Genomic DNA, 22760 nt, shown 5'->3' with positions numbered 1-22760 from the left:
GCAATGAGCAAATCGCTCTGGAGGCAAACTCTTTGTCAACAGATCAGCCGGGTTGTCATCCGTATGAATCTTGACAAGTTGAATCTGCTTGTTCTCTATCACCTCTCACTTCAGTTGAAGGTGCTATGAAAGCTCAGCTGTCTGCACAGTTAGGGTTTCATGTGGGAGACACACACAGAGAAGAAGAGAGAGAGAGAGAGAGAGAGAGAGAGAGATGTGGGGATAAGTCAACTCAATGTATGAGTGTGTGACTCCCCTATCACACATGTATATTTGCACTAGTACACATAGTGCACTTAGTATATTAAAAGTACTAAGTGTACTATGTACTATAAAACTTATGGACTAGTACACACTATAAGGGTGGGCATAATGCCTTTACCCCAACAACCTCCCACTTAAAGGCAAAGTGCCCTTAAATGAAGGAAAAGAAAAAATCAGCATGTACATGATAATATACAAGGCCATATCAAGGCTGAAACTGGCCTCATCCAATGCCCATCAAGTGTCTGCAATGAGCAAATCGCTCTGGAGGCAAACTCTTTGTCAACAGATCAGCCAGGTTGTCATCCGTATGAATCTTGACAAGCTGAATCTGCTTGTTCTCTATCACCTCTCTGATGAAGTGATACTTCACATCCACATGCTTCGTCTTTGCATGAAAGACAGGGTTCTTTGCCAACTGGATGGCACTCTGACTGTCACAATGCAACAATGGAATATCCCCTGTATAACCCAAATCAACCACTAACCGAGATAGCCATAATGCCTCCTTGCAAGCCTCTGTGGCTGCAATATACTCGGCCTCTGTAGTAGATAAGGCAGTGCACTTCTGCATCCTGGATATCCATGACACAGCACCTCCTGTGAATGTAAACACATAACCGGTAGTAGACTTCCGGTTATCTGGATGACCGGCATAATCCGAATCCGTGTAACCATGCACTAATGCATCCTGTTTGCCAAAGCAAATGCACATATCCTGTGTGCCCTTCACGTATCTCATGACACCTTTCACTGCTTCCCAATGCTTCTTGCCAAGGTTGGCCATGTATCTAGAAACTACTCCCACTGCAAATGCAATGTCTGGCCTGGTAGCAACCATGGCATGCATGAGACTGCCACAAGCTGAAGCATACGGAATCTTGGCCATATCAGCCCTGCCACTATCTGACTGTGGGCTGTCCATAGCACTGAGTTTCACATATGGAGGCAAAGGAGTACTAGTCTTCTTCCCCCCATTCATATTGAACCTCTGCAAAACTTTGCCAATGTATTCCTTCTGAGACAAATACAACACATGCTGATTTCTGTCCCGAGTATCCGCATACCCAAAATGTGATTTGCATCACCCATATCCTTCATATCAAAGGTCTGATGCAGCCTCTTCTTCAAGGCATCCATCTCTTTACGAGATTTCCCGACAATCAACATATCATCAACATACAAGATGAGGATCAATAGACTGCCATCCAAAGCTTTCTTGGTGTATAAGCAGTGATCTATGTCACTTCTCCTGAAATCCTGGGATTTCATGAATGTATCAAATTTATGATACCGTTCCCCTGGTGCCTGTTTGAGCCCATAAAGACTCTTTTTCAGCTTGCATACAAGCTTCTCCTTTCCATTCACTGCATAACCCTCTGGCTGTTGCATATATATCTCCTCATGGAGATCACCATGAAGAAAAGCAGTCTTCACATCCATCTGAATCAAATCCAGATCATCATGAGCAACCAAAGCTAATACAGCTCTAAGTGTGGTCATTTTGACCATTGGAGAGAAGATCTCATCAAAGTCCACACCATATTCCTGCTTGAAGCCCTTAGCCATTAACCTGGCTTTGTATCTTGGCTTTGCATCAGGTGCAACTTTGAGCCTGTAAACCCACTTGCATGGCAAAACCTTCTTGCCTGTAGGCAAATGCACCAACTTCCATGTTCCATTTTTGTGCAGAGAATCCATCTCTGACTTCATAGCACGCTCCCAAAGAGCCTTGCCTGCCCTTTGTAAAGCCTCCTTATAACAAGAGGGCTCCCCACAGTCAGTGAGTATCAAGTAGTCAACCCCTGGAACAAACCTGTCAGGGATTCTGGAGGGTCCTGTGGACCTCCGTACCCAATGACCATCATTTGCAGGTTGCTGTCCAGCCTGCATATCACCTATTGGTGGCTCCTGTTCCATGCCATAAGGTTAAAAGATCATGCCCGGTATCTCCTCTAACTGTGGTATATCCATAGGGATATCTTCTGCCAACTCTGGCTCTCCATTTGGACCATTTTCAACACCATTTAAGGGCTGGTTTTGTTGCTGTAATGGCTGATTTACAGCCCTTGGTTGTTGTCCATGATGTCCATCATCATCAAAGATGACTCTGCCAGGTTCCTGTTGCCTTGCAGGCTCCTTATACATGCATGTTTCATCAAAAATGACATCATTGCTGCGTATAATCTTTCTATTCATTGGATCCCAAAGTCTATACCCCATTTCACCTCTGTCACCATATCCTAGGAATATGCATTTGTGAGACTTAGGATCGAGTTTGGTGCGTATTTCCCTGCGTATGTGGACATACGCAACACAACCAAACACTCTCAAGTGCTTGTATGACGGAGGCTTCCCTGTCCATACTTCCTCTGGCACTTTCCCACCAAGCCTCGTGTTAGGTGACCTATTTATAAGATGAACGGCTGTCATAACAGCTTCAGCCCAAAAACCAAGGTAACGTAGCATGTGACAACATAGAACGGACCTTCTCCTGAATGGTCCTGTTCATCCTCTCTGCTGTCCCGTTTTGTGGAGGATCATAAGGAGAAGAGAGCTCCCTCTTGATGCCTTTAGCATCACAAAAGTCCTGAAACTGTTTGGACATATACTCTCCACCATTGTCGGAACGCAAAGCCTTCAGTGTTTTACCAGTTTGATTCTCAACATGAGCAACAAACTTCTCAAACACTGAGAATGTATCACTCTTCAAACGAAGAGGATAAACCCACACCTTGCGTGTGGCATCATCAATAAAAGACACAAAATATTTTGCCCCTCCCAAAGAAAGCTGAGGCATCTCACATACATCTGTATGCACAAGCTCTAACTGCCTGCCATATATACAATGCTCACAAAACTGAAAACTTGAGAACTTTAGAGAAGGCAAGTAACCAAAACGAGACAACTCCATTCCTTTGACACTCATGTGTCCCAACCGGCTATGCCACATAGAGATTTCCGGCAGCTCGGTTGCATTTACATTAACATGGTGACAAACACCAGCATGCATGAAGTAAAGAGTGTCCACCTTAGAGCCTCTGGCAACAACCAGTGAGCCCTTACTAATCTTCCACTTTCCACGACCAAATGTGGTAACATAATCAGCATCATCAAGCTGTCCAGTAGAAAGCAGGTTCTTCTTGATCTCAGGTACATGCCTGACATCATGGAGCATAAGCTGCTGTGATCCATCTGAAAACACAAGCCTCACATCACCTCTGCCAAGAATCTGGCATGCATGGTTGTCACCCAAATAAACTACTCCTTCATTGCCAGCAGTATACCTGACAAACAAGTCTCTGCAACCTGTGACATGAAAGGAGGCACCTGAATCAATGATCCATGAGTGCATATCATGACCATCTCCTGCATGAAGTGAATGAGCATCAAGTGAAGACATGAATAGGACTTCATCCTCACTATCACCTGCATGTGACACATTGACTTCTTCAATCTTGACTCCACTTTTGCCCTTTGGCTTTGCATCTTTGGCTTCATCTTTGTCTTTGTCTTTTCCTTTGCCCTTTTCCTTTTGATCATTCTTCCATTTGTAGCATTGCTTTTTGATATGTCCCTTCTTGCCACAATAATGGCATTCCAAGTCCTTTTTGGAGCGGGACTTGCTCCTTCCCCGTTCTTGGCTTTTACCCCTTTGCTGGGATCTCCCACGTGCATTCATTGCATTTGACTTTCCAACAGAGTTGTTCTTCCTGTTCATCTCCTCTTGAAGGAGAGCACCCTCCACATCTGCATATGACAGCATAGCATTTGAATTACTAGTGGCTATCCTGAATGTGTCCCAACTCTCTGGCAAAGTGCATAAGAGAAAGGTGGCTTTGAACTCATCGTCCATTGCCAACTTTTGATTGATGACCTGGCTGACAACACCATTAAACTCATTTAGATGGGCGTCATAGACGCCCCTTCCTTTATTTAAAGACCTATGAGTTTCTTCAACCAATACACTTTGCTTGAGGCACTTTGCTGGGCATACAAGTCCTGCAATCTTTGCCACATTCCCCAAGCTGTCTTCTCTTCACGTATGCTGAAAAGTAAAGTGTCTGACACAGACAACATGATAGTGGATCTTGCTAGCTCATCCATATCTTCCCATTCTTCAGCAGTAAGAGAAGCGGGCATTACACCCCTTTCTTTGATGGGCTTGTGCTGCTTCTTCTGGAGCAACACATTATAGCACTGGGTTTGACAAATGTCATAATTATGTGAGCCTTCAAGCTTTTTGATGTGAAGCAATGAAGAGCTCTCACCTATGGTTGCCATAGCAATATGCAACCTTTGACACAGTCAATGCCTGACTCCCTGCAAGATGTGCAAACACTGCACCAAAAGCACACAAAGTGCTCACAGTTGTTCTCCCAAAGTTTATCTCCCACTGCGGAAGCACGAATGCAACTCTCCTCCCACTGGATGTGATAAAATCACCAAAATCTGGTTGCTGCAGATTTATGACAGCACCTTAGATGTGCTCTGTTCCCCTTCCAAAGTACTGTACAACAATACTAAGTGCTCACCAATGATGTACCAAATCTGTACCGGCAAGTACAGCAGCTGAAAATGAACCTTTTCCTCACTCAAATCAATGTACAGCCATGCCAAAACTTGTACAAAGTTGTACCAAATCTGTACCAACAAGTACAACAGCAATAAATGCTCTCCTGGCTGTCCAAATGAGTGAAAATCAGACCTTGACAGTCCCCACCACTGCATACAACAGTCCCGGACAGAAATTGGGCAAAAGCCCATTGACTGCAAGTGGATTTCTGAGGATTCAAGGCATAAAAGTCTTCCCTGCTGCTTTGCCAAGCTCAACAAGCACAAAATCTTGAAAAGCCCCTTGATTCAAGATCAATTTCTGATCATGCATGGTACATTAATGCACATGAAGGCATCCAGAGTTTTCACAATGCTTCCCCCAGGCCACATATACATCCAATACATAAAAGCCCCTTGATTTACTGACACATTGAGTGCTTGACAGGCATCAACACATTGCCCAAAGCATCAAATGCCAGTGCCTGCATGCAAATCAACCCAATTGGCACAAAAGCCCTAAGCCCTTTGATTCGCACTCCAATTTCCTGCAATTTTGGCCCGAATGTGAGATTGCTCACATCATGCAGCATGTATGAATGCCCAATGGCACAATTACATCAAAAGCCCCAAATGTTGACACCCGATTTCCTGCAAATTGACCCAGAATGTGACCAATGTCACCCAATTGTTGCCAATTGTGCTCAAAACTGAGCAATTTGGCACCTGTACCTGCTCAATTGATGAAAATGGACATGCAAATCCAAAAAATTGAAGCAAATACCTCTGAAAATTTCTGATTTTTGAGGCAGAAAAAGGGAGGGTGTCGAATTTGCTGCTGCTGTGCAGGTACGGATGCAGGTGGGCGGTACCTCGCGACTTTACCCTCTGTTACCTTGTGGCGCAGAGGACCAGGTTGACATGATGAAGCCACTGGATGGCTGCGAGGTGTGCAGCTGGATGCGAGTGGTTGTAGCGATGGCCACTAGGCGCTGAGGAGTTGTAGCGTTGGCCACTACGCACACAGACTACGCCCAGCACACGAGAACCAGCACACACCTGCCTGCGTTGACTTCTTGCGCTTTTTCTCCAAGCTCGAAACTCCCGTAGAAGCTCGCGGGTGAATCTCCCGAGAAGCAGGCGTATGCGCGCGATGTTGACGTTGGTGCGTAGCTCTCCTCGTGGGCGACACGCTGATGCTTTCCGTTCGAATGTGCGGACTCTGTGCACTTGTGCTGCCCAGGCTAGCGGGCAGAGAGTGGTGGGCAGCGGCAGTACCGCCGAAACGGGCTGAGCCTCTGCACTCGTTTTGTTACGCCTTGTGGCCAGCCTTGTTTGTTGCCGCCACCTCTCACGGTCTTGCAGCGCACGTGCTCCTTGCTGAGCACCAGAAAGCTCCAAGCAATCTCCTCTGCTCATGCCAAGCTCAAGGCTCCATAGCCGAGCTTCTTCTTCGCGATGAAGACGACTCAGCACACCCGCACACACATGGACACAACCGTGGCTCTGATACCAGTTGAAGGTGCTATGAAAGCTCAGCTGTATGCACAGTTAGGGTTTCATGTGGGAGACACACACAGAGAAGAAGAGAGCGAGAGAGAGAGAGAGAGAGAGAGAGAGAGAGAGAGAGAGAGAGAGAGACATGTGGGGATAAGTCAACTCAATGTATGAGTGTGTGACTCCCCTATCACACATGTATATTTGCACTAGTACACAGTGTGCACTTAGTACATTAAAAGTACTAAGTGTACTATGTACTATAAAACTTATGGGCTAGTACACACTATAAGGGTGGGCATAATGCCTTTACCCCAACAGAAGTGTGTTGGCGCTACCACTATGGGCAGAGGTGCACCGGCTCTTATTCTAGACACCACGGGCACAATGGATTGTTATATACCTAGATGAATCCAGGAACATGCCCAAATTCACCTTTTAGGAACGTGCATGTTATATACTCATGGTAGTCAACCCACAAGACTAATAACTATCAACTCCATTATGCATAGTATGGACTAGATACTACGACATCCCCACTAACGTCATCAGTGCCCAATAGTGGGTGTAGAATTCTGTATCAAGATATGCTCTCGTATATGCTCTCACACACGCACTCCACACACACACACGAGCATATATTCATGTCATGTGCACAGTGTGTATCTACCGTGTGCTACATGCACACAAGACTAGCTTTGAGGTTTGGGGAAGCTTGGAGCTAGGCAGGCTGATTGACGAGCTGAGTTAGGGATAGACTAACGAGCGGGCACCCAAGTATGGACGGGCGGGCGCCCAAGTGTGGACGCCCGATGACCGGCCAAGAATCTATAAAAGGGTGGCCAAGGTTAGTCATTAGGCATATAAAGTCTCACGTGTCTTTGTGAGCTCTATGGTCAGGAGCCTGGATCTAGTGCAGACGTGCACCTGCTTCATGCAGCCGAGATCCGCAGCAGTCTCGCGGCCCACGAGGGTAGCTTCGTGGCGGTATGGGACGTCACGAGGTGGAGATTGGTCGGTACGTCCATCTAGTTAGCTCCAGCTCGTGGCTCGGTGGGGACAGCCAAGTCTTGTGGGCTTGCCCACGGCTGTCGCGGTTGGGAGGTGAGTCAAGCCTGCACCCCTGTCTTGTTTGTTTGGTTTGTTTGCAGGTTTCGAGTCTTGTACCAGGAACGTTCCACGAGGAGATCCTATGGGAATTTGACAGTGGTATCAGAGCAAGCCTCATGAACAAGCAAGTCGGTATGTAGAGAAAAGAGGTCGAAGAAAAGGTATGAGTTCGAGAAGCTTGCTATTTTTTCTGTGCATACTGCTATTTTTCAGATTAAGTATGTTGCTTTTTCATCGTAGGAGCTCGTGATGGTAGAGATTGTGGTCTAGTTGCGTTGGTTTGCTTTGCAAGAAATAGGGCTTAGATGTTTCAATAGTTTGAACAGTTTGAAGAGAGAGAAGAAAGAAAAAGCATGTCGGCTGTATATTAGTATGCGAGAGAGAGAGAGAGAGAGAGAGAGAGAGGTAGCGTTGGTTGTATCGCCTGTGTGCCTGCCACTATGTGGCACCTGAAGTGGTTGCACAGTCCACGTAGGCGATGAAGGTAGGCAGGCAAGTATGACTGCCGCAGCCTTTATGTTATTCGCAAGCAAGCTGTATACGTAGGCAAGTGCAGTCAGCCAAGTGTGTGCAGCCAGGCAGGCACGTAAGTGCGCAAGCGGCAATATCAAGCGCACGCAAGCAATTGGACTCTTACGTGCAGGCCTGCGCAGAGGACAGCCAATCACAAGCGCACTTTAGTAGGTAGCCAAGTATGATTGCAAGCGGCCAAGTAGCGCACATAGGCAGGCGAAGAACAGGAGCGCAGAAATTAGCCCCCCCCCAAAAAAAAAAGCAGTTGACGAGGAGTTGTTTTTTTAGCTTTTTTTTTTAGGAAAAAAAACAATCGACTGCTTTTGGTACTTTCATATGTGCCTAAGGTTTTTATAAACCCACGCTTTGAAAAAGGTTTTTTTTTTTAAGAAACCCAAGTTTGCTTTATAATCGTTTTTTCTTTTTTCTTTTTTCTTTTTTTTTAAGAAAACAGAATATATATATATATATATATATATATATATATATAAACCCAAAAAAAACACTAAAGCGAAAGCTAAAGATAGCTTTTGGGAAAACCTATATATTCCCCTTAAGCGGGCTTCTAGTCACACATCTCTCAAGTTCTCAAGCTCTCAAGCTCTCCAGTTCCCTAGCACTCTTATTGTGCAAGATCAATTTTTCTCACCTTGCCCTCTTCAAGATGTCGACCCAAGAATCCGAGTTGGAGCCCCTTATCGAACGTGAAGGCTTGCAAGCTATGGAAGACACCGATGCCTATCTTTTCGACGATTATGTGTCAAAATCAGATTTCCAAGAATTTAAAGTTGCTCTCGAAGCTTCTTCCTCGGAACGTCAAGCACAAATCGCCGCACAGATGCAGGCTTTGCAGAACTCCATCTCTTTGTTGACCACTACCCTATCTACTCTTTCGAGTATGGATACCTTGGCATCTGCTTTAGGCCCCAACACTACTCCGGAACAGTTCGGAGGCGAGCAAAAGCAACGTACCAAGGAGATAGTGGACACTTGGCTACATAAGTGGCAAGTCCATTTTCAGTTTCATCCATATGACGATGGGAAAAGACCCAATTAGCAGCAGGTTTCCTCTCAGGCAAAGCTTTGCTTTGGTGGAAAGAACTCAACCCTAAACCGACAACTTGGGCACAGTTCGAATGTCATGTGCTCAGTGTGTATCTACCGTGTGCTACACACACACATGACTAGCTTCGAGGTTTGGGAAAGCTTGGAGCTAGGCAAGCTGATTGACGAGCTGAGTTAGGGATAGACTAACGGGCGGGCACCCAAGTATGGACGCCCGATGACCGGCCAAGAATCTATAAAAGGGTGGCCAAGGTTAGTCATTAGTCATATAGAGTCTCGCGTGTCTTTGTGAGAGCTCTATGGTCAGGAGCCTGGATCTAGTACAGACGTGCACCTGCTTCATGCAGCCGAGGCCGACAGCAATCTCAAGGCCCGCGAGGGTAGCTTCGTGGCAGTATGGGACATCACGAGGTGGAGATTGGTCGGTACGTCCATCTAGTTAGCTCAGCTAGTGGCTCGGTGGGGACAGCCAAGTCTTGTGGGCTTGCCCACGGCTGTCGAGGTTGGGAGGTGAGTCAGGCCTGCACCCTCGTCTTGTTTGTTTGGTTTGTTTGCAGGTTTCGAGTCTTGTACCAGGAGCGTTCCACGAGGAGATCCTATGGGGATTTGATACTTCACACAAAGGCCTTCATACTGAGTTTCTGTCAAACCTCCAGAGATGCAAGGCAGACTCAGCCATAATGAAGCCTTGCACTAAGGGAAGTAGCAAATAGAAAGAATTAGTATAGCAAATAAGTAGTTGATAGGGCAAATGCACTGCTGAAGATAGAAAGAATAAGCACAATATCAACTGGCCGCAACTCGGACGAAAACTTCACAATGTGAAATCTGCATGTCCGCTAATACAGCTGAATTATATACCTAGATGAATCCAGGAATATGTCCAAATTCACCTTTTAGGAATGTGCATGTTATATACTCATGGTAGTCAGTGCGCACAGGTTGAAGGAGAAGCTCATAGCTCATAGTTTTAGGTGCAAGCTGGACAAAATCGACGCAATGATGACGCTTGTCGAGTGGAGCTTGCGCTTGGAAGGTGGGCATGGGCAACAACTGCCACATGGCCTGTTGACGTGGCAAGAGCAAAAGGCAGAGCAAAGACGCAGCAAGACAAGGCTAACGGGCAGATTGAGCAAAGTAACAAAAGTGAGATCATCTCGTGGATGGTAAAACTGTAGAAAAAACAACCCAAGCCTCCACAATGTCAAGAGAGACTTCTTCAAAAAGCTTCAAAGAAGACATGGAAGGAGAGATCAACAAAGACGATACAACCAAAGAAATGCTTCCGCACTTCAGTGACAACTTCGTCCAAGCAATTTTGGAGTAAAATAGATTGCTCAAGCTCCAAATCAAGGCTCAAAAAGAAGAAGCTGAAAAAGCCAAGGAAGCAATCAAAGAAGATTAAAAGTCCAAAGAACTTTCAGAGCTTGGAAGATTGTTCCTCGTCATGGAGCAACAAAGACAAAAAGAAGAAGCGAACGGACTAAAGAATGAAGGGCCAAAGAAGCCCGATGTGATGATGAACGAAGGGCCGAGGATGCCAAACGCAAGGCTAATGAAGACCAACGACGAGCAGACCAATCAGCCCGAGAACACCAACAAAGGCTTGAACGAGACGCTCTGCAACTCCAACAACCGCAATTGATGGCAACTATGTTGTTGATTCTCCCTACAGTGATACAACAAGGCCTGAGTTCCTCCACTATTGCATGCATGGAAGCCTTGCTATACTGATCCATAGCCCTAAGTTTGATTGAGAGCAAGATGCTGAATGAACATGATTAAGACAGAGGAGAGAGAAGAAGAGAGATAGTTGGTGTCAGGTTTTCTTGTATTATATGGTACAAAAAGGTGACTGAAAGACTGCACATATCCTAGGCCCTTGGTCTATCCCTTAGGGGTGAACTTTGGCCCCTTCTACATGCTTCTACTAAATTCTACTTCTTCAAAATGTTGAATGTGCTAAATGAAGCAGATGATGGCTTAGACTTATATACATAGTCACAAGGGACGGGGGACGGGAGACGGCCATAAGTAGGGAACGGGGACGGGGGAGGAAACGGCACTCAAAAAATACTTTTTTAAAAATTTTTCTACTCTGCACTTATTCTACTTTGGAAGTACATCAAAATGAGCACAAATTTACACTAAAATGGTAAGATTTTGAGTCATATTAATAATTAAGTAGATACAAAATGAGTCATGACTCAAGAGTCAGGACTCAGGAGTCAGGACTAAGCCTTAAGGAGGCAAAATACAAGGACGGACTCAAATGAGTCAATGACAAAAAAGTGCTGAAGACTAGAGGCTAGAGGCTAGAGCTAAGTAGTAAGGCCCGTGAATCATGATCCATGAATGATCATCCACGTGAAGTACTCGCCTCATGGTCATGGGTAGCTTGTGCGGCTGCCAAAGAAGCATCAAGCTCATCCTCAGTCTCATCCTCACTGGCATGCTGCTCATCCTCCCGTTGCTCTTCTTGTTGACTCATCTCCCACTCGGTGAAGAAATCTGCCTTCGTGGTCACGCTCTTGCAAAGCATTCGCAAGTTCGCGCTGACGAAGACAAGGTCATTGGCACGCTCTACCCCGAGTCGGTTCCTCTTCCTAGAGGCAATGTGGCTGTAGGAACTCCAAAGTTGCTCCAAGCAAGAGGAGCTGACGGCCTGGCTAAGTATGCGGATGGCAAGCTGCTGCAACTCCGGTCCATCTGAACCAAAGTCCTCCCACCATAGAGCAGCACCAACTTTGGAGCGGTCAACCTCTACATCATGACAGCCATAGGAGCCATGAAATGACCTGTACATCGAAAGCTGGTCCCTGATCTTGCGCCTAACCGATGCATCAGGCACAAGACAATCCAAGATGATCCTCCATCCAGTGCTCACCTCCCGGTCGCTCTCCTGCTTGTTCCCTTGGAATTCTGGGTCCACCACATAAGCTGCTGCATGCAATGGAGAGTAGTAGGAATTCCACCTTCCTAGACACAAGGCATGGATCTCCTCGTATCTGTCTTCGTCAGGCACGAAGTCTTTCAACTTCTCTATCATGCGATCCATGGCCTCGTAGACCTTGCCTATGCATGGCTACATAGCGTCTACAATCCTCAACAGGTGGACTATGGGCCTCACCATAGCATCTGTGGTCTTCACACGCTCCCACCAAGAGGCGTCATCCGCCCGTAGCCTACACTCTTGGCCAGTGTTTGTATGGGACTCTTGCATGGCGACAAACTCGTCACTAAGGAAAAGCCCCCTCAAAGCACCACTACAATCCTTCAACCGGCCCAACATGAGAAAGTTGTAGGCAAACCGGGTGTCGGAATATTTGAGGAGAGAGAGACAGGACCTCTTGTTGAACTCATGCCGAAGTCTTTGGTGGTTGAGGACAAAGGAGACCATGGTGTTGGCCTCCTCAATGAGCGGGCTGATCCATGGTAATGCCCCGATGTCCTTGAGGAGGTTGTTTAGGCAATGAGCCATACAAAAGGACACCGTGACATGTCCATACATACTTTGGAGAATAGCTCCCGTCGCCCTATTGGAAGGCTCCCCATCCGCAACAAAGCCCACTACATGCTCGGGGCCAACGATCTCCATGGTGGTAGCCCACTCCGCCGCAAGCACATCCGCGCTCTTCCCAGTGCCGGATGCATCATGAGATGAGATGAAGTACATCTCTCCACGAAAATATGCAACCATGCCGTGAATACTCCTCTTGCGGGTGTCACTCCATCCATCCACAATGAGGGAGACTCCGTTCCTCTCCCATTGCCGCTTTGTGTTGTCGGCCGCTTACTCTACAATGCGCTTCTCCTTGTCGAGCAATGTAGTGCGCAAGCTTTCGGATGAGGGGGGAGCAATTTACTAATGAGAAGGGGACTAGGATGATGAAAACATGAATGATGAATTGGCAATGATCGATTGCACTTACCTAGCCGCTTGAAAGGCAATGTGGTCGTGGAAGAAGAAGCGGGCCACCGCCATATCCACCTCCTCCTTCAACTTGGGGTTCCAATTCTCCCCGAGTGTAGATTGTCGCCGTGGGCCACGTAATGATTGAGAGGCCGTGGAGATGGAGGGTGCCGGTGTCGTGGATGGAGTAACATTCCGACTTGATGGTGAAGGTGATGGTGTGCATGATCCCGATCCACCACATGACTCCATGGTAGAGGCTTGAGTTCCTCTCCCCATCGTCGCGGGATCCACGGCCACTCGTGGTGTCCTTGTCGCTTCGACCGCTTCGTAGACGCTAAGCTTGTCAAGAAGTTCCCGTCTCTTCTCGGGCGTGACATTCGTGCAAAACCTCACCTCATGCCCACTCTCATGCAAGAGGTGGGCTCGCACTTTGTCAGCGCCACCCGTTCGCCGGTACGGGCAAAGCTTGCATACCCATGGCCGAGAACCGCCTCCATGAACGGATGTGGTGTAGTTTACCTTCTCCCACCATGTCCATCCCGTTGTCCTTCTACGAGAAGCCCCGGCACGTGAGGAGGATGCCATGGTTGAAGATGGCTTGACTCTTGAGCCTTGAGGAATGAGAGAGAGAGAGAGAGAGAGAGAGAGAGAGAGAGAGCCTAGAGGCTTGGAAGTTGGAAGACTCAAGAGGCTTGAGGGAGAGGTGAGAGCCTAGGCCCTAGAGCTTGGAACTTGGAAGTTGGAAGAGAGAAGATTCAAGAAGCTTGAGCCTTGAAAGCTTGAGCAATGAGCCTTGAGAGTTATGAACTTGTGTGTGCTTGTAGCCTTGTAGAGGTGGGCTCTTATATAGATAGGCAAGAGAGAGAGAGAGAGGAAAGCCTCAAGGGCAAGAGAGAGAGAGAGGGCCAAGGCCCAACAGCCATAAACGGCTAGAAGAGCCCAGGCCCAACAACCATAAACGGCTACGAAGGGACAGGGAGGCGGCAGGCACGCGCAACGGCCAGAAACAGGCGCGGGCGCAGGCGCAAGCGCAAGCGCAAGCGCTCTCTGCCGTCCCCGCACAGGCCGTCCCCGTCCCCTGCGCCGTCCCCGGTTTGAAACGCCCGTCGGGGGACGCCCGTCTGTCCCCGTCCCTGCGCCGTCCCGTTTCGGCGTCCCAGCGTTCCTAGGCTCCGTCCCCGTCGTCCCCTGTGACTATGCTTATATATATGCTGAAGGTTACTGGTCCACCTGCTACTACTGTTGTCGGCTAGCTTGGGACAAATATATTCATAAAATAATCTGATAAATGCTGCGCTTACTTCCATGTTTGCCCAAACCTACTGGCTGACTAGATAATGTTGGCCGCCTGCTACTTAGGTTTCCCTTCATGGTTGTCGACTGCTGGTTGGATGCTCTTGATGACTGCCGACTAGGTTGCCATGCCCTCCACGATACTATTGTTGATGATGATGATACTAATGCTGTCCTAAACAGGGATTAAAGTTTGTTCATGATGCTAAGGATTAGACCGTGGCACGAGTGTGCACATGACATCCCCTCCTGCTAAACTTGATGACGAGGTAGACACTGTGTCATCCTTCCTCCCTCGACTACTAACTTTAACCTTCTACTTTAACTTTGATGCTAACTTTGACACTTTGTTTGAACACCTCCCATTTCTAATCTCCACGTCCAAGTCTTGCTAAAGAACTAAGCATTTGTTCCACTGTTGTTCCCATGCTTGCTATCCCCTTCCCTTAACACAGCGGCGGCAGGTCACCTACCAGAACTAATCATGCATGTTGCTAGGCCTTTAGACCTCATCTGAGAGCACGGGTTTTGAGAACATACCCCCAAAGAATGCTTTCCTCTAGCTTCGCTTGTTGTTGTAGACCACTCCATATGCTACCCTGGCTGCATTCGCCTGATGGATCTGTGCACCTCCTTGGGACTATATGCTTAGTGGTTGAGCCTGAATGCTCTGATACCAATGTTGCATGCGTAGAAGCCTTGTACTAATCCACAACCCTAAGCCTGATTAAGACAAATAAGAGAAGAAGAGAGAGACAGTTGGTGTCAGAGTTTATTGTATTATACGGTACAAAAAGGTGACAAAATCTGCACATATCCGAGGCCCTTGGTCTACCCCTAGGGATGACCTCTAGCCCCTTCTACATGCTTTTATTGAATTCTACTCCTTCAAAATGTTGAATGTGCTGAATGAATGATGCAAATGATGGCTTAGACTTATATATATGCTGAAGGTTACTCGTTGGCCTACTAATACTGCTATCGGTCAGCTTTGGAAAAATATATTCATAAAATAATTTGATAAATGCTACACTTACTTCCATGTTTGCCCAAACTTGTTGGCTAACTGGATGATGCTGGCTACCTGCTGCTTAGGTTTCCCCTGGTAGGTGTCGACCGGGTTCCCATGCCCTCCATAATTCTAATGTTGATGATGATGATATTGATGTTGTACTAAACAAGAATTAAATATATACCTGGATGAATCCAGGAACATGCCCAAATTCACCTTCTAGGAACGTGCATGTTATATACTCATGGTAGTCAACCCACAAGACTATATAACTATCAACTCCATTATGCATAGTATGGACTAGATACTACGATATTCCCACTAACGTCATCAGTGCCCAATAGTGGGTGTAGAACTTTGTATCAAGATATGCTCTCACACACGCACTCCACAAACACACACACACACACACACACACACATAAAGAGCATATATTCACACAAAGCCCTTCGTACTAAGTTTCTGTCAAACCTCTGGAGACGCAAGGCAAACTCAGCCATAATGAAGCCTAGCAGGGAAGTAGCAAATAGAAAGAATTAGTACAGCAAATAAGTAGTTGATAGGGCAAATGCACCGCTAAAGATAGAAAGAATTAGCACAATATCAACTGGCCGCAACTCGGACGAAAACTTCACAATGTGAAATCTCCATGGCTAATACGGCTGAATTATATACCTATGCTGAGGATTAGGCCATGGCACGAGTGTGCACGTGACATCCACCACCCCAAACACCACCGTCATTCGAGCTCACCAAATTTTAGTAAGTATGATGATAAGTGTGATCATGCCGTAGTTATGCAATTTATTCATCAATATGTAGCATACTTTCCGATGGCTGAGCTTTCAGATCCTCAAGACAAAGTCCACCTGGCCGTACCTCACCACTCACACCGCGCAGTTACTTGATGGCAACATGGGTCTAGCCTACATGTAGACCTGACCATACGGGGTTGGGGCTAATAAGTATGTATGGGACACCTTTGTGTCCGACCTCAAAAAAAGGTTCCATCCTCCCCAATACATGAACAACCGTGAGGATGAGTTTTACAAACTCTCCCAAAATGGGTCTCCAGTACTAGCATACTCTAATAAAGTTATCACATCAACACAACAGTTGGGAATATCCAAGAAGAACAAGTTGAAACAATTCATTAGAGACTTGGATACAAACATTAGGTTCACCGTATGTAGCTTTGAGCCACAGTCATATAACAGGGCTCTTACTCTGTCTCACAATCAAGAGATGATGCTAAACAAAGTTAAGTCCATGCAGATCCAACCTAGCTCCAAACCCCAACAGCAATCATCCACCACCTAGCAGTCATCATCCTAGACGGAGAAGGGATATATATATATATATATATATATATATATATATATAGAGATGAATCCAAGAACATGCCCAAATTCACCTTATATGAAAGTGCAATTTATAACCTCATGGTAGTCATCCACAAGACAATAAACCATCAACTCCATCATGCATAGTAGGGCCTAGATACTACGACATCCCCACTAACGTCATCAGTGCCCAATAGTGGGTGTAGAACTTCGTATCAGTATATGCTCCCACACACACACACACACACACACCCCACGCACACACACATAAGAGCATACATTCATACAAAGGCCTGTGTACTAAGTTCTATCAAAGCTCCGGAAATACAACACACACTCAGCCATAATGAAGCCTAGCACTAAGGATCATAACAAATAGAAAGAATTATTACAACAACAAAAAGGTAGTTGATAGGACATATGCACCACTAAAGATAGAAAGAATTAACACAATATCAACTGACTGGAACTTGGACAAACAGGGAGCCTAGAATAGCAAGGATACAAAGAAAGATTCCCAAAGTGCCTCAGGCAAGAAAGACAAGGAATACAAGCCTAAGAAGATACCTTAAGAAAAGGTTGAGAGCATCACTGGTGGATATCTCCAACCAGACTAGCAAATGGGGTACACGGCAGAGAATCGAGGTTTATTATGCCACATCATGGGACAAGGTAAAAAAGATTGTACCAAGTGGCAAGCTGCACAAGCCTCCAAGATATCCGCCTCCACAATAGCCACACTAAAGCTTCATCCATACCTCCATCATCGGCCACTGATACCGTACAACTCTTACTCACTTTAAACTCAATGCCACCCATGGTATTTGACGATAAGCAGGAAAGTGAGGTTGAGGGACAAAAGAAAGCCCTTATCCGTGCTTATGGCACAATGAAGCGACAACAAATTATTGTTCTCTTCGATATGGACAACTCTGAGAATGCCATTTCTCCTTAGTTGACTAGCAAGATGAGTTGTACACTTGTATCCCATCATCTCGACATAGATGGGTTTATACCTGGTCTTCACACTCATATTTCCCATAAGCCTCAAAAGTTTGAATTCAAGGTTCAAAAGGCCATATTTCAGCGGAACTTCATTGTCACCTCTTTTAGGGAGTGATATGATTCTCGGCATTCAGTGGTTTAGGGAGTATGCATCCATTCTTGATTGGAGGCAGAACACTTTCACGATTGTTGATGGTGTGTCTAATGTTAAAAATCATGGATCAAGCTCTCCTAAAGACATAACATCTACCTAATGATAAACTAATCCTACACTAATCACAACACTAATCTACTCTAATGACATTGCTAATCTAAGGTGGATAAAAATAAAAGAGACTCATTGTAATAAGTGTGTGCTAATTAAGCTTAGACTCAAGTTCAGTTAGATTACAAGATAGAAACTTGTACTCATAAAAAGACTTGAGATGTTGTGCTTGTATTCCATTGCTTGAAATGTCCTCTTTTTATATGAGGAGAGTACAACTTGGTTTTTCTCTTGCATGTGGGATAATTCTCACTGGTGATGTGCCTACTCACACTCACTCCATACTTTCCTTGTGCTCTTTGGTACCATATTTCTCGACACCCCCTCTTGGTGCCAAATCTTTAGGCTACTCAAGGTGGTTGGATGTTGGTTACATAATGTTGTTTGAATTTTTTCTTTCTACATTCCCCTATGTGCTATGAGCAACTTTGGCCCATGTGCTACTTTGGCACTTCCCCCCCTTAATGCTACTTTGGCTCTAGGAAAGGGATGAATTTCTAGCTTGGGTACATCATCGATTCCAGAGGCTAGATACAAGCACTTTTTGTAGGAAGTAGGATTTTCAATTTTTTTAGTAGTGAGGTGGGTAGCTTCTTTAATGTGGACTAGATGCAATTTCCCATTTATGATTTTCACACATATGCTCGCCTACTCATGTGGTTGCGGCATTTTTACAAAGATTGTACTTTTTCTTTTCACACACTAGCATGCTCATTTGGCCGCTTACAATGATTTTTCATTTTTGTTGGTCTAAAACCTTGATGCATAATGTCATTGGTGCTGTCGAATCCCATGGTGTAATCGTACATGATGCACATGTGAGTAGCCTCTTAAAGAGGTCTCTTGTACACTAAGAAAAAAAGAGAGAATCTTTCCTTTTTTTTTAGACCTTATCTCCTGCACGATTCTTCTCCATCGCTCATCTGTGCAGATGCTTCTTCCACCAGTCTCTCCTCTTTTCCTACAAGTTGTCAGCAATGGTGTTCTTGCTGTGCCCGTCAGTCTACTATGCATTGTTTTGGTGTTATGGCAAGATAAGGAATGACACAATACGCTGTTTGCACACGTGGTGCAACACTATGCACTGCTGTAGGCAGGGACCATGCTGCTATCTGATTATGACATTGCTCAGAGGCGGGCACCACGTTGTGTGCGCTGCTTCTACTATTGATGTCGATGGTGAGAATATCTCACAGACTGCTGAAGTCGAAAGTAATAAGTCCTCCTGGACGAGCACCGTGTGGCAGCTACTGCTACTTCTCTTCTCTGTACTAAGGTTGATCTCCCCTCTATTCTTTCTCTTCACAATGCTAGGCGGGGACGACCAAAGCCTTTCTCTACACTAGAGACGGCTACCAAGACACTCTTTATTTCAGAGAGCAAGTAGGCTGTTATGTTTCTCTCTGTTGCTAGGAAAAGTCTTTTCAATTATCCCTTAAATGCATGATGGCAGCTTTTCCTCTCTCTAATCACAATAGCAACAAGAAGAGAGAACTATCAAGAATCATAATGAAAATAAGCTACCTAATCAAACCCTAATGATAATGAGTAAGGAACTTTTAATGATTAAGCACTAAACATCTATTAATCACTTTGCTAATATTAAAGAACTAAGCTAGGAGAGCTAGACCTAAGCTCTGATACCATGTTAAAAATCATGGATCAAGCTCTCCTAAAGACATAACATCTACCTAATGATAAACTAATCCTACACTAATCACGACACTGATCTACTCTAATGACATTACTAATCTAAGGTGGATAAAAATGAAAGAGACTCATTGTAATGAGTATGTGCTAATTAAGTTTAGACTCAAGTTCAGCTAGGTTACAAGATAGAAACTTGTACTCATAAAAAGACTTGCGATATTGTGCTTGTATTCCATTGCTTGAAATGTCCTCTTTTTATATGAGAAGAGTACAACTTGGCTTTTCTCTTGCATGTGGGATAATTCTCACTTGGTGATGTGCCTACACTCACTCCATACTTTCCTTGTGCTCTTTACTTTCCTTGTGCTCTTTGGCACCATATTTCTCAACACCTAAGCCTATCCTGATTCGCCGAAATAGGACCATTCTCAGCATCCCACTCATCTCCCATATCCAAGCCCAAAGAGCCATCAAAAAAGGAGCCGAATGTGCTTTGATATATATATATATATATATATATATATATATATATATATATCCAACAGTCTACTGTTCAACCAGCAAACTCCTTTGAAGCAAAGCATGGAAGGTCTCCTCGCACAATATCACAATTTTATGTTGAAGATTGATCCCCCACCCTAGCTCCCACCCAATTGTCCTAGGATCATCACATTGAGTAAGTTCCCCTATCACCTTTCTAAGACATTGGAGGGCGAATTGGAGCAGAAGCTTTCCTAGTTACTCCGAGCAAGATTTATCAGACCCTCATCCTCGGACCTCACCTTTTGTTGCATCTATTTTATTTGTGCAAAAGAAATACAAGTCAGCACAATTATGCATAGACTACACAGCACTCAGTAAGCTCACAGTCCCAATGCCCAAGATTGAGTATATCCTTGAGCGACTCAATGGTGCTAAGTTCTTTTCAAAGATAGATCTCAAAAGTGGCTATCATCAGGCTCGAATCTTTCCAGCTGACATTCCCAAAACAACTTTTCCACATGTAACATTTATTGACATGATACAGCCCAATAAACTGCTGGATCTTCGTTGAAAAATAAAAATCGGCATCTGTTTTTGCTGCAGGATATAAGACTAAAATCTTACCCATGCTTCCATCCATTGCGGACCTTCCACGCCATCCAAAGCACAGCCCGCAACAGTTCCATCAATCAGAGCTTGCTTCAATGCACAATCATCCAGCAGGTGGCTGCTGCTGGTATTTACAAGCAGTGCACCTAGGGGCAAGCATTCATTTCACTATTAGGTTCTGTAACCTGCATAGTGAAGGGAATCAATCACTGTCTTACCAGGCTTGATATGTTGCAGGGCGTCTGCATTAATCAACTGCACTGTTTCTGTTGTCAGGGAGCAATGCAGAGACACAACATCACTGGCTGCCAAAAGCTCCTTCAAGCTTTCTACCTTTCTTGCGGCTGATGGGAAGTTCAACCGTCCATGGAGAATTCCATCCTTTCCCTGCAAGGTGAGATGAAATGCAAAAGCAGAAAGAAAGTTTCACCAAAAAGAAAAGGAAAAAGGAAACACCTGAACTGTATTTCATAGAACCTGCCAAGATCCTGAAGTTCTATCATCTGTTGGGATGGGTGTAGATGGATAAGCGTACCTCTTCGACCTCAAAGTATAGAACCTTCATTTTGAAAGCAAGGGTCCTGGATGCCAAAGCGCAGGCAGAAGCCGATCGGCCAACAATCCCCATCACAAGACCTCGGCATCGTCTCATTCCTCGACACACAGGCTGTATGGTGCCAAGCCAGCCTCCTGAACTCGACAGACCCCGCTCTGAGAGAACATGCGTGTGCCGGAGCAACCCTAAAACCAGAGCCATGACCGTGTCTGCTACTTCTTCTGCGCGCCCGGTGTCTACATGGAGAAGGTGAAGCCCCAATTCGTTGGCAAGCGAAGAATCGGCCGCTTTGTCGACCGATCCGAGGCACAGGATGAGCTGCCATGGCTGCAGGCGGCGCTGTGCGGCCCGCGGAAGAAAGGAGAGCGAATGCAAAAGGACGGCGATGGCGACTTCAATTTTTCCGTCTGAAATCTGCGTAAGGCCAACGTGCTGAATATGAGCAACGCCAGTAAGCGCCTCCTCCTCGAGATGGTAGTCTTCTAGGCAGTTGAGAGCTACGATCAACGGTGGTGCTGCGGGTGCTGCTGCTGCTACTGCTGCTGCGGAGCTCCCCTTCTCCTTCTCCTTTCTCATAGCCACAGGCTCGTCTGCTTTCATGCCCCAGGAGGAGTCGATCCCTGTGAAGACAGAACCAATTTCTGCACTCTTCCGTGTTCCTGACTCGATCTTCGTCATGGCGGAGGGGCGTGCTAACTAGCCAAGGGCAACAGCGTAGCCATCGCCGTGGAAAATGAAGCGGGGAGACCAACAGAACTCCTTATCCAGTAACAGTTACGCCGATTGGTAAGGCAGAGCGGAATGCAGGGATGGAGAGATGGTGAAAGCTATGGGAATTAGCTAGGGGTGGAAAGGCAAGAAACAAAAGGGCGAGAGAGAGAGAGAGAGAGAGAGAGAGAGAGAGGCAGATGCGAACCCTGTGGGCCTGGCAAGACTAGATAGGGACCAAGGCACGGACAGGGGTATGAGAGCTGGGCGGGAAACAAAGCAGAAAGCCGGATGCCCCCCGTGAGAACGGTGGAGTCACAACTTGCTCAAAGGAATGTGCCTGTGTGTAATGTGAGGGGGGGGGGGGGAGTTTTTTTTATGCTACAAGTTTTTTTAATGCTAGTAGGAGGAGGAGGAGGAGGAGGAGGAGGAGGAGGAGGAGACTTTTTTAATGCTAGAAATTGGTGAAATGCTAGAGTTTTTTTAATGCTAGGAGGAGGAGGAGTCTTTTTAATGCTAGAAGTTGGTGAAATTCACTAAAGTGTTGTTTATATTGAAAATTAACCCCCAAAAAAACAAGGCCTAAGTTTGGCAGGTGGATTTAGGGAACCTTTTTGAGACTGGTTCACCAACATTTTAAAGCTTCGTTCAGCTGTACTCAACAGATTGAGGGAGATGCTGGTGTTATTTCTAGCCCGCCCCTCACGTAAATGGTTAAACAAGCCACTAGTGAGATGTTGGTGTTATTTCTAGCCAACCCCTCGCATATGGTTAAACAAGCCACTAGTGGCCAACTGGTGTTATTTCTAGCCAACCCCTCACGTAAATGGTTAAACAAGCCACCAACTGACCAAATTGGCCACCAACTGAAAATTAGATGCATGAACTCTATGCTGGGCACCAATCTTCATGTGCGA

General features: G+C 45.8%; 1 protein-coding gene across 1 annotated transcript in view; it reads right to left on the bottom strand.

The window, feature by feature from the left end:
- LOC147628287 (C-terminal binding protein AN-like) overlaps positions 1-22191 on the bottom strand; it is a 32252-nt gene extending 10061 nt beyond the window's left edge. The window contains exons 1-3 of the mRNA XM_086813365.1: positions 21115-22191; positions 20798-20966; positions 20595-20725 (exon numbers count right to left, since the gene is read on the bottom strand). Coding sequence (XP_086669491.1) covers positions 20595-20725; positions 20798-20966; positions 21115-21813 — 999 coding nt within the window. The 5' untranslated portion in view covers positions 21814-22191. The remainder of the gene's footprint in view (positions 1-20594; positions 20726-20797; positions 20967-21114) is intronic.
- Between the last annotated feature and the right edge of the window lie 569 nt (positions 22192-22760).

This window comes from Cibotium barometz, chromosome 19, assembly GCF_041138505.1.
Source record: "Cibotium barometz isolate CiBa-2024 chromosome 19, ASM4113850v1, whole genome shotgun sequence".
NCBI classification, from domain to species: Eukaryota; Viridiplantae; Streptophyta; class Polypodiopsida; order Cyatheales; family Cibotiaceae; genus Cibotium; species Cibotium barometz.
Note: the sequence above shows the minus strand (reverse complement) of the source record. Positions and strands in the feature narration are given on the sequence as shown.